Consider the following 12607-nt stretch of genomic DNA (forward strand, 5'->3'; position numbering starts at 1 on the left):
TGAAGACTTGTAAATCGGATATCCACCGGGTTTGGAGAAAAGTGCTTAGTGAAGCAAGAAATCCTGATTAGTGTAATCGGGGAGTGGATTAAGGTAGATTAGTTAACATCCACCCGAACCACTATAAATCCTTGTGTCTATGTTCTTGACATTACTTTACTTATCATTTTGAACATACTCACCACACACATCAAGTTTGAGTTGAATTGGTTGATCATAGTTAATCAAATTTGGTGATCAATCGAAAAAGTGTTAAAAACGTATCAAGTAACTATTCACCCCCCTCTAGTTACTTACAGATGCATCTCCCAATCTTTAATTTTATCTCGAGTCTTCAACTTATCTCTCATAGAAGCCATACAATAAATGCATGACGAGGGATACGTTGTGAAAACCAAACGACCCGAAACCAAATAAACTTTATACCCTTAGGGTGAATATCCTCATATGCATTTGCCACCGAAAAATTTTGAAGACAGCTATCAACACCCTTCCACTTAATAACATCAGGAGCAGGTTGTAATGAAGGAACATCCATCTGGAGCAAAATCGGGTTTTTTTGGTACCAGAAGATTTGCCAACCCCATTGATCATTTGTAATAATATCGGCTACAGAGGAGTAAGCGTTAAATCCAGCACCATTGATATCCCTCCATGAAACAACACTCGTTAAGGGGCAAGCATCATTCCAAACATCAAACCATGCATGTGTGTTTTGGCCATTACCAATACTATGGAAAACAAGCTTATGAATTACTTCACGAGTTTGTAAAATCTTCCTCCAACTCCAACTAGAATCCGGTTTAATAGGCACATTCCAAAATGATTTGTTATGTAGATGATAAGTATGAATCCACTTCACCCACAAGGACTCCTTGTGGTTAACAATCTACCACACATGAGTGTCCATAAGAGCCATGTTCAAATACTTTAATCGTTTAATGCCCAAACCCCCTTCATCTTTCGGAAGGCATAAGTCATCCCATTTAACTTTTACTTTACTTATTTTCATCTTCCCTTGGCACCAAAGAAAGCCCCTCAAAATCTTCTCGATGTATTTAGTAATGGAATCAGGCAATATAAAAACCGAGGACCAATAAACTTGCATCGATGTTAAGACTAAAATAATCAGTTGAACTCTTCCGGCAAAGGAAAGAAACTAGTCATCAACCTTTCTCTTCACTCTCTCAACTAAAATTTTGCAATCACGATATAAAAGGCGAGATGAAACCAAAGGAACACCCAAATAACGAACAAGGAGAACACCTTTATCGAATGGTAATATTTGGAGAATCCGAGCTTTCAAAACCGCTAGAACATTAGCAACAAATGTCGTGCTCTTAGGAAGGCTCGAGTCAATCCTAAACACACCTTAAGTTCGTTCAGAGCATCTGTAATAGCTTCCATCGAATCAGTATCAGTTTGAGAAAACAAAAACAAATCGCCCGCAAAACACAAATTAATAATTTTTGATTGTTCGCATTTCGGATGATACTTAAAATCACCAAGTTGCACCACTTTCCTTTGGAGCATTAAAGATAAAACTTCCATCACCAACATAAAGAGATAAGGTGACATTGGGTCACTTTGTCGTAAGTCTCTTTTACCTTTAAAGTAACCATGCATTTCTCCATTAACATTGATTGTAAAAGAAGTAGACGTGACACATCGCATAATCCACTTAATCATCAAATTTGGAAATCCAAACCCCTTCAAGATCGATCTTAGAAAGTTCCAGTCAACCGTATCATAGGATTTGATGTGTCAAAAGTGTGTGCCGTAGTGCTTAATCTTTTATTTCAACTTTTAAATTTATAAAACCTTTATTTAATACACTTTAACACCATAACGAGCAACAAAACCCGAACATATATAGTATTTTAGGTTATCGTCACAAGAGAACGTAGATGCGTTATAAGTTGTTTTATTCTTTAGTCTAACTCTTATTAAAGAATCAGAAATATATATTTATGTTTTTGGTTGTTGTTTAGGTTTTGAATATTATCTCTTAGGAAAGAGACAATTGAAGATACGTTCTTAATGAATTGAATAACAAAATAATAAAGCAAGAAAAAAAGATTAAAATAATTAATTATAAACAAAAGCAGTTACATGGAAAAATAACTTGTACGGGAATCATATTAGAAAAGTTTCATGACTTATATTAACACATGACAAGATAATAATCATAGAACAATTATTATTCTTGATCAGGTTAAGACACGCATTGCATATCATTTAATAAGCAGGACCTAAAGCAAATGCTAGATATGTGATGTTGATATCGCTCAATTTATATATGTTTATCTCGCGATATCTACCTCACTTTGCTCAATTTTTGATTATCTCGGAGCCTATTTAGTGTGTTATGGAGCTAATTGGTAAATTAAGGGCTAAGGAGTTGATTTGGTGTAAAATTGACCAAATCTTGGGCCAAATTGGCTAAGGAAATGACAAGTTCAGGAAACAGCTCAAAAAGCGCCGCTCCTGTATAGGAGCGCCGCTCCTGAAGAGCAAAAGCGCCGCTCCATAAGTAAAAGCGGCACTATTATGCACGATTTTTCTCCATTTTTCATCAGTGAGCAGAAGCGCCGTTCTTCATATCAAAAGCGCCGTTCTTGATCATCCAAAAGCGTCGCCCCTGTTCAGAGCCAAAAGCGGCGTTCCACAGTCAAAAGTTCCGCTCCTGTTTAGCCAATAGCGCCGCTCCTGTTTAGCCAATAGCGCCGCTCCTAAAATAAATGCGGTGCTCCTGACACTGTTTCAGGCCAGATTTTCAGCACTATAAAAGGAACGAGATTAGGTCATTTTCATATTCATCTTAGAGAGCAGCCGCCTAGGGTCCGAATTTCACACACAAAACCCTAATTTCATCATCCATTGGAGAATAAGGGAGGATTCAAGGAAGATTGCTCAAGATTCATCATCATTTAGCTTAGATCTTCATATTCTTTACATTTTGGGTTGTAATCTTTACTTTGCTTTATCTATTTTGCACTAATTAGTTATAATCTTTACTTTACTCTACATACTTTGCTTTGATTACTTGTAATAGCTTGAATATGATGATGATTTACATTTCTATGCTTATTATTAGCTTGGTTTTAGCCATGATTGGCTAAATCTCTTGTGTTTGCTTATCTATGAATCTCTAATGCTAGTGTTTGCCCCAAATCCATTGAATATTGTTGTTTGAATGAATTACATGATCAAGTGTTATTGAGTTAGCTAAAGAACCATTGCTATGAGTTTGTTTTAGGCTTGACTTTGATTACATATGTTAAGTAGCTCTCTTAGTGATTTGAGAAGTGAATCAATGTGTGCTTCAACACCTTAGGTGATCTAGAAAACTAGCTTAGGAATTACAAGTGATTGTGTTCTTGATCTAGGTTAGTTTTTAATTGGCCTTTAGTCAACATAGTAGTGCCGATTATCTTAAGTGATTTCGATAGTTGGGGGTTTAAGTGATTTTAACCCAAGCTCAATCTTAATGACCAAATCATGCTTAACTCGATCTTAGGATACAAAGCTTATGTGAATTCATGGAGTATCATTTGATTTGAGGTTTAGAAGTGATTCTAACATTTAATAGTTCAACAACTTATGAGATAACAAAATAGGCAAAAAGGGGCAAGCCAAGCATAGAGAGGATTAGATAAGTGAACACGTCTTAGTTGATTGATTTAAGTCTTAAATATTTGCTACTTGTTTATCACTTCTTGTTTAATTGTTAATTTAGGTTTGTTTAATTGCACAAGTTTTAGTTGTTAGTTAATATCAATCGAACCCCCCCTCCCCCCCCCCCCCCAAATCAAACAAACCCTAGGACAATTAATAGTTTCAAATATCCGACTTACACCGCTTCCCTTGGACGAACTTGATAAGAATACTTACATTAAAGTACTATAACAACCGGGTTCTAAGTGCTCGTTAGTTGTGTGTGCTTGATTATAGTGTTTAAGTCAATTATAAATTTAGAGGGTAAAAGATGTATTATATCGCACACATCAGATGTGCATAACTAACATCTCAATTCTTCATGTTCAATTCAATTACATGATACATATTAACCTTATGATGCGGATCAACATGCAAACATACTGACAAATTATATAAGCTATTAAACATCAAGTAGATCAACTCAAGTTACTAGCTGAAAGTCAATTACTACTAAGTTTTCATGCAATCATTAATTAAACATATCCAAATAAAGGATCTTCGATTAAGCCTGACAATATTAAACTCTATTATATAAGCGTATTTCAAATCAAACAAGTTTATCACAATTATGTTGTTTAACCTAGTTGCATGCAATTCAATTTAACAAGTTTGATGGACTAGATCTAAACAAGTAGCATGAATCGAATAATAGATCGTTTAATTAAGTGCTAATCAATCCTAAAATCAAGTTATTTAATCATTAAGCATGGTAAACAAGCATATTAAAACATAGCAGATTCAAAACAGTTTAAATAATCATTACAGAACCATAATCATACAGATCTGGAAATTAACCAGAAAACTACACGAATTGAGCATGGAAGTCGGCGGCTTTGTTCCAGTCAAGCCGGTGGCTTGGTCTGGTGAAGCCGACGGCTTCATCTTAAATCTCATATTTTCACAGTTTTCATCAAGTAACCACTATGAACGTTTAGTTCATAGTTGGAGATGAACAGAAACAGTTAACAGTAAATAAAGACATAATTAAAGAGATACGGGAATAATAAAGTAAAGATACCTTGATTAAATGAAAGAAACTTGAATTCCAATGCAAAATTACAAGGTTACATTGAAAAGAAACCCTAAACTAAAGCCTAAACTACATAATTTCGTAACTAGAGAGAGATATAATGAAAAGGTACATTAAAAATTGTAAAATTCGGCCAGTATTTATATACCTCAAAATCCGTGCCAAGCCGGCGGCTTCATACGAAGCCCCTCGGCTTCCCTTGACGGTGACTTTTTCTCCACTCAAAAATTGATCGTTACGCTCAAGAAATGAGTTTTAGATCCAAGCCGGCGGCTTCGAATGTCAAGCCAGCGGCTTCACTTCAGATTTGAGCTTAGAGGCCAAGAAAAACGTGTCCGGCAAAAATGTTGACTTTTTGACAGAAGCCGGCGGCTTCCTTGTCCAAGCCGGCGGCTTCCCTTTAACCAAGCCGGCAGCTTCCACCATTTTGTTGTAGATTTTTATCCTGTGGTCGTTTTGACAGGTGGCTCGTCAAAAACAGAGTCCGGATGCTCAAGATATGGCCAAAACGGTGACATCACGCAGATTTTCAGCATTTCTTCAATACTTAGTTCTTTTTCCTGTTTTTAGTCCTGTTTTAACACATTTCTCAAACAAAACGTTAAAAATACCTTTTTCCCGATTTTACCAATTTTTATATGTTAAAGTACTTAAAATGACTTTAAAATGCCAAAATAACTCCTCAAAATGTATTCAAAAACACGTATAATTTAGGAGTTATCAAATTCCCACACTTAGCTTTTGCTTGTCCTCAAGCAAATAAAGATTTAAACATTTAAAAGTATACTCCCTTAGGCTTTTTTTTATCAAACATAGTATTTAATGAGATGTTTTGACAATACTTTAGTTAATCTTGTGGATTCAACTGGAAATTATCTTCAAAATCTTTTGAAAGATTAACACTTATTTATGAACTTCACCTAGGTAATGTATCAAAGAAATATTAAATGGGTAGTTTATATCAGAATTTGGTTTATTGGGGTGGTCATGACATGAGATATAAAATGGGTGTAAAAGCGGAAGCAAAATACAAAGTCTAAAAGATGTCTAATCATTAAAGTTTAGTTATTATTATAAGAACTAGTCTGAACCATACCAAGGAGTACAAGTGGTCCTACTATTCATTTATCCAGATTTATACAACAGTTGGTCATCATTGGACTCTTTTATTTTCTAACTAGAGCTTTTAAAGGTGTGTGGTTCTCATTGGAACTCTTTTCTCTCGCTCTCATCACTCTTATTGGCCTTCATTGGGCTCTTTTAACTTTTCATTTCTTTTGCTTTCATGCTTAGCATTAGCTTTACATTTGGCAATTTTTCTAAGTTGGCCCTCATTGGGACTCTTTTGCTGCCTCAGTGGTCCATGCTTATTATGCCACATGGTAGTGGCTATAAGTTTGCAATTGTTTCACAACTTTTGGCGTTTACTTCCTATCTTAAACAAATAGTCCGATAGCGAAGTTGAGAGTAGTTCTATTAGCTTTAAGATTAGATTAATAAAAAGACAAAAGTTTGACTAAGAATTTTTACTTCCAAAAATAGGGTTAGGAATGGGAATTTGGTTAATTGGGTTATTGCTAAAAAGGTTAAGGTTTCTAATGGTAACTATTTGTTTCTAGCACACATACTGAGTGCTAACGACTTGGGTACTGGCTTAAATTGGTTTTAAAATAAAAGGCTAACAAAAAATAAAATCCTAGATATTTCTTTATCATTTACATTACCTTGATTTTAGGTGTTTTATATTTCTTTACAATTTATTCCATCTCAAAATTTAATATTTTACCATATAGGGAGTTAAAAACTAATTACTTTAAAAGGTGTAAATTATTAATCAAAAAGGAACATTTTTTTTATAATGTAGGACAAACAAAATCAAGTGTGATTTTTAAACCATAAAAACCTCATTTTTATTAGTATTTCCTTAACAATTTTCAAAAAAATTTCTTAGGTTTTTAATTAAGTGAAGAATTCACGTCTTCCCTCCCACACTTAAAATCATGCAATGTCCTCACTTGCATGAATTTATACTACAACGCTAAAATAAAGGAAGACAAAAATGTAAAAGGGAGTGAGAACATCACCGGGTTTTATAAGCTGTATGCGAACAGGTGAAAAGATGAGCGCAAATATCAGCGTGCGCCAACTTACTACTCATAGAAGGCCATCAACCGAACCATAAAACATGCTTATTTATTAATAAGTCATAAGCTTGACTTAACCCCATTTAAAATTTTCCTTAGTAGGGTTTAACCTCCCCCACACTTATCTGGCGACATATAAAATCGGTGAAAAACGTTCCATGAATTAGTAACGTTAACCAGTCATTAACACCTCGAGTTGTACAGATATATGTAATTTGCAATTTATTCAAAATTTTGAAATTAACCCGAGTGTCAATAAATAGTTTCCCATTGTGTAGGTCTTGCAACAATAAGTTTGTTTTTGTTGCGGGTTTTTGCCAAGACGGGTCTTTAAATACCATTTCACATCTAATAATTTCATTAGGATACACGAAGTCTATCGGAGTTATATATATATATATATATATATATATATATATATATATATATATATATATATATATATATATATATATATATATATATATCAAGTGGTGTTTCTGGTATAAGTTCTTTCTTAGTAAATATTTCAAACAGTTTGTTCTCGGATTCATCATTGATGTTGACCTTCATAAACTCTTCAAACTCGGCACCTAGATCTTCATCCTTAATACTTATAGGTGTGAAATTGATAATGCTAAAAACGAACATATATTTCATAGCATTATTCCTCAAGAAAGACAAGCTTTTAGTTGCAATTGTTCTATTTACAAGTGATATTCGTTTAAATAATAAAAGGTGAAGACAAAAGACAGATTCGACGAATTGAAGACGCAAACGATCAAAAAGCTCAAAAGAACAAAAGACAATCAAAGAGGTTCCAATTATTGATAAGAAACGTCTCGAAATTACAAGAGTACAAGATTCAAAACGCAAAGTACAAAATATAAAATTGTACGCAAGAACGTTCGAAAATCCGGAACCGGGACCAGAGTCAACTCTTAACGCTCGACGCAACGGACTAAAAATTACAAGTTAACTATGTATATAAATATAATATAATATATAATTAATTATATTAATTATATATATTATATATATATATTATAAACCGTCGGTAAACAAAGAGCCAAACTCCTCTGAGCTGTAAAAGTAACCTCCGCTACTCGCGGAGTTTGAAGGCAAAATTGGCCGCGAGTCGCGGAGCCCCAAAATGAAAAACTGCCTATAAAGCCAACCGAATTCTGATCGCAAAAATCAATCTTTTTCTTCTTCTTATCATACGATATATATATATATATATAATTTATATTTTAATTTTAATTTTAATTATAATTCTAATAATAAGGGTATGTTAGCGAATGTTGTAAGGGTGTAAGTCGAAATTCTGTCCGTGTAACGCTACGCTATTTTTAATCATTGTAAGTTATGTTCAACCTTTTTACATTAATGTCTCGTAGCTAAGTTATTATTATGCTTATTTAAAACGAAGTAATCATGATGTTGGGCTAATTACTAAAATTGGGTAATTGGGCTTTGTACCATAATTGGGGTTTGGACAAAAGAACGACACTTGTGGAAATTAGACTATGGGCTATTAATGGGCTTTATATTTGTTTAACTAAATGATAGTTTGTTAATATTAATATAAAGATTTACAATTGGGCGTCCCTATAAATTACCATATACACTCGATCGGACAAGATGGGCGGGGTATTTATATGTACGAATAATCGTTCATTTAACCGGACACGGGAATGGATTAATAGCCACTAGAATAATTAAAACAGGGGTGAAATTACATTCAAGGGTAATTGGTGTAATTGTTAACAAAGTAGTAAAACCTTGGTTTACACGCAGTCGATAACCTGGTGTATTCATTAAACAAAGTATTAAAACCTTGTTACAATTCGAATCCCCAATTAGTTGGAATATTTAACTTCGGGTATAAGAATAATTTAACGAGGACACTCGCACTTTATATTTATGACTGATGGACTGTTATGGACAAAAACCAGACGGACATATTAAATAATCCAGGACAAAGGACAATTAACCCATGGGCATAAAACTAAAATCAACACGTCAAACATCATGATTACGGAAGTTTAAATAAGCATAATTCTTTTATTTCATATTTAATTTCCTTTATTTTATATTTAATTGCACTTCTAATTATCGCATTTTTATTGTTATTTTATTTAATTGCACTTTTAATTATCGTACTCTTTAATTATCGCAAGTTTATTTTATCGCACTTTTATTATTCGCAATTTCATTATCGTTATTTACTTTACGCTTTAATTTAAGTCTTGTATTTATTTTTAATATTTTACATTTGGTTTTAACTGCGACTAAAGTTTTAAAATCGACAAACCGGTCATTAAACGGTAAAAACCCCCTTTATAATAATAATATTACTTATATATATATATATATATTTGTATTTTTATAAAAGTAAACTAATATAGCGTTAAGCTTTGTTTAAAGATTTCCCTGTGGAACGAACCGGACTTACTAAAAACTACACTACTGTACGATTAGGTACACTGCCTATAAGTGTTGTAGCAAGGTTTAAGTATATCCATTCTATAAATAAATAAATATCTTGTGTAAAATTGTATCGTATTTAATAGTATTTCGCACTAAAAATAATACTATTTCGTATACCTTAGCTTTGACATCAAGTATTTTTGGCGCCGCTGCCGGGGACACCTCTTAAACGCCGGAAGCGCAACGCTAATATAAAAAAAAGAGATTTTTAGTTAACTTTTATTAAAATTCGTTTTTGTAAAAATACGTTTTAAATATTCGAAAAATATAAAAAGAAAAACAAAAATATAAGTATTTTTAAGATTTTGTTAAATATTTAAGTTTTATAAGTTTCTTTATTTTTATTTTAGTTTATAAAAATATAAGTTTTATTTAAATATCTTTTATTTATATAAAAACAGAAAATAGAAAATAAAAAAAAAACGCGTCGAATTTAAATAAGCTGTCATCTGAATTTCTGAACCCCGCGACTCGCGGGGTTTGGTGTTTTAAATACCGCGACTCGCGGAGATAACCTGACACGCCGACAGAAGCCCTAATTCAGCATTAATTACGGTTAATTATTAATTATTATTATTATAACCCTAACTAATTATTATTATTATAATTACTTTTACTTTTTATTTAATTTATATATTTTAGTTAAATTAGTTTAATTAAATTGTAAAATTAGTAGTTTTATTAAATAAATAATATAAAAATAATATTTTTATAAAAATTGTACTTTTTACAACTTTTTGTATATTTTTATATTTTGTCCCTTTTTAATCGTTTTAGCGTAATATTTGTATTTTTAGCTCATATTTAATTTTAAACTTAGTTTTTGCTATAGTTATTTTTACTCCTAGATTTTTAGGCTTTGCCGTAGAATTCCTTAAGTGCTTTTTCTTTAGACTAAGATTTAGGTGCTTTAGAATTTTGCGACGCCTTTTTAAGTTTTAGTTTCTTTTTAAGTTATTTCCATTTGGGATTTAGTTTTTCCTGTAAGCTTTAATATTTTTAGACACCTTTTACTATGTATCAATTATCATTCCAATTAGTAATTTCAATTTGCGATTATAATTTTAAGTTAGTTGTAGTAATAAGATTAGGTTAGTCAAGTATTTTTAAGTTTTATAAGTTTCTTTTATTTTTCCGTCACCTTTTATTTTTCAACCATTTTTCTTTTTCGATTTTTTTTTTCCGACGAACTCTTTTTCTTTCTTATTTCTCGCTATTCTAGTTTTAGGACATAGATTTTTATTCTACTTCTTATCTAAATTTCTTAAAATTACGAAAATTTATTTTAAGTGGTTAAATTGATAGACATCAAAATTTTCTGGTTCGTAGTAATAGTTGGATTTGTACGTGGACCGGGTTATTGGAGCCAAACAGTCCTCAATTATATTGAGACCAAACGAATCCTGCCCCTCTGCTGCATCTTTTGGCTATTCGAAACGTGGGCAAAATCAGAAAAGTCTATTGGTTGGATAACTTATTATAATTTTTCTTCCTTTTTAAAAACTGATAGGATATTCAGTGAATGCACCGAGCAAGACGTTCACCACCTTTTGTACGTTCACCACCTGTAACTAGATCAAGACATTTAGCAAATATTACTGCCGTTGATTTTTCTTTAGAATCTTCATCCAGTAGACCAAGTACTTCAGTTCAAATTTCCGATAATCCATTTTTTGAACCCGACCTCACAATTGAGAATCCGGAGAATATTCAGGAACGGTTCGTAGATCCTGAACCACTAAACTTTCCTCCGGAACCACCAATCATTCAAACAGAGATTGTTGAGGAACGAACCATTAAATCAGAATCATCTAGTGATACCGATTCAACAAATTCAATTATGGAGAATCTGGAACCTTTAAGTATGGAAGACCGAATGAGAGCTAAACGCACTGGCCAAGGTCACGCAATTACTCATCCAGACATTAATGCGCCAGATTATGAAATCAAAGGACAAATTCTACACATGGTGACTAATCAATGCCAATTTAGTGGTGCGCCGAAGGAAGATCCAAATGAAAATCTACGTACCTTTAATAGGATCTGCACACTATTTAAAATCCGAGAAGTGGAGGATGAACAGATATATCTCATGTTATTTCCCTGGACTTTAAAGGGAGAAGCCAAAGATTGGTTGGAATCGTTACCTGAAGGGGCGATTGATACATGGGATGTTTTAGTTGACAAATTTCTTAAACAATTCTTTCCTGCATCTAAAGCCGTAAGACTTCAAGCAGAAATTGTTACGTTCACACAGAAACCAAATGAAACTCTATATGAGGCGTGGACAAGATATGGAAAGTTATTAAGAGGATGTCCGCAACATGGTTTAGACACCTGTCAAATAGTACAAATATCCTACCAAGGATGCGACATCACTACAAGGAAAGACATAGATATAGCAGCTGGTGGTTCTATTATGAAGAAAACCGAAACTGATGCTTACAAAATTATTGATAACACTGCTTCCCACTCACATGAGTGGCACCAAGAAAACGATATCATTAGATCATCTAAAGCAGCTAGAGCCGATTCTAGCCATGACTTAGATTCCATTTCCGCAAAGATAGATGCTGTGGAAAGACGAATGGAAAAGATGACTAAAGATATTCACTCAATACGAATTAGTTGTGAGCAGTGTGGAGGACCACATTTGACAAAAGATTGTCTCAGTATTGAATTAACAATGGAACAAAGAGAGAATATTTCATACATAAACCAAAGGCCTGGAAATAATTATCAAAATAATTATCAACCGCCAAGACCGATTTACAATCAAAACCAGAATTATAACCGAAATATTCCATACAACAACCAACAAGGTCCTAGCAATCAACAAGTATCCAATAATAATTACAATCAGCAAAGACCGAATTTTCAAAACAAACCACCACAACAAACCGATGATAAAAAGCCGAATTTAGAAGATATGATGACAAAGCTAGTTGAAACTCAAACACAGTTTTTCACATCTCAGAAACAAACCAATGAACAAAATGCTCAAGCATTTAGAAATCAACAAGCTTCTATTCAAAATCTGGAACAAGAAGTAAGTAATCTAGCAAGGTTAATAGGTGAAAGAAAACCGGGAAGTTTACCGAGCGATACAAATGCTAACCCCCGAAATGAAACAGCTAAAGCCATTACCACAAGAAGTGGCACAACACTTAAACCACCTGAAATACATGTAACTTCTGATGAAACCATTCCTACTCCACAAGAACCACAACCTGATCAAGAT

General features: G+C 33.1%; 1 protein-coding gene across 1 annotated transcript; it reads right to left on the minus strand.

The window, feature by feature from the left end:
* Nucleotides 1-346: 346 nt before the first annotated feature.
* LOC139840515 (uncharacterized) lies at nucleotides 347-1626 on the minus strand. Its single transcript, XM_071830781.1, has 2 exons — nucleotides 1372-1626; nucleotides 347-889 (listed from the first exon to the last, which is right to left on the minus strand). The coding sequence occupies exons 1-2, from the start codon at nucleotides 1624-1626 to the stop codon at nucleotides 347-349; spliced, it is 798 nt and encodes a 265-aa protein (XP_071686882.1).
* Between the last annotated feature and the right edge of the window lie 10981 nt (nucleotides 1627-12607).

Source organism: Rutidosis leptorrhynchoides, chromosome 1, assembly GCF_046630445.1.
Source record: "Rutidosis leptorrhynchoides isolate AG116_Rl617_1_P2 chromosome 1, CSIRO_AGI_Rlap_v1, whole genome shotgun sequence".
NCBI lineage: Eukaryota > Viridiplantae > Streptophyta > Magnoliopsida > Asterales > Asteraceae > Rutidosis > Rutidosis leptorrhynchoides.

Excerpts from the sequence above, each read along its gene's own strand:
- LOC139840515 (XM_071830781.1), bottom strand. The coding sequence starts at position 1,626 with ATGCATGGTTACTTTAAAGGTAAAAGAGACTTACGACAAAGTGACCCA. Across the intron at positions 890-1,371 it reads ATGCTCTGAACGAACTTAAG|ATTGTTAACCACAAGGAGTC; the intron begins GTGTGTTTAGGA and ends CATGTGTGGTAG.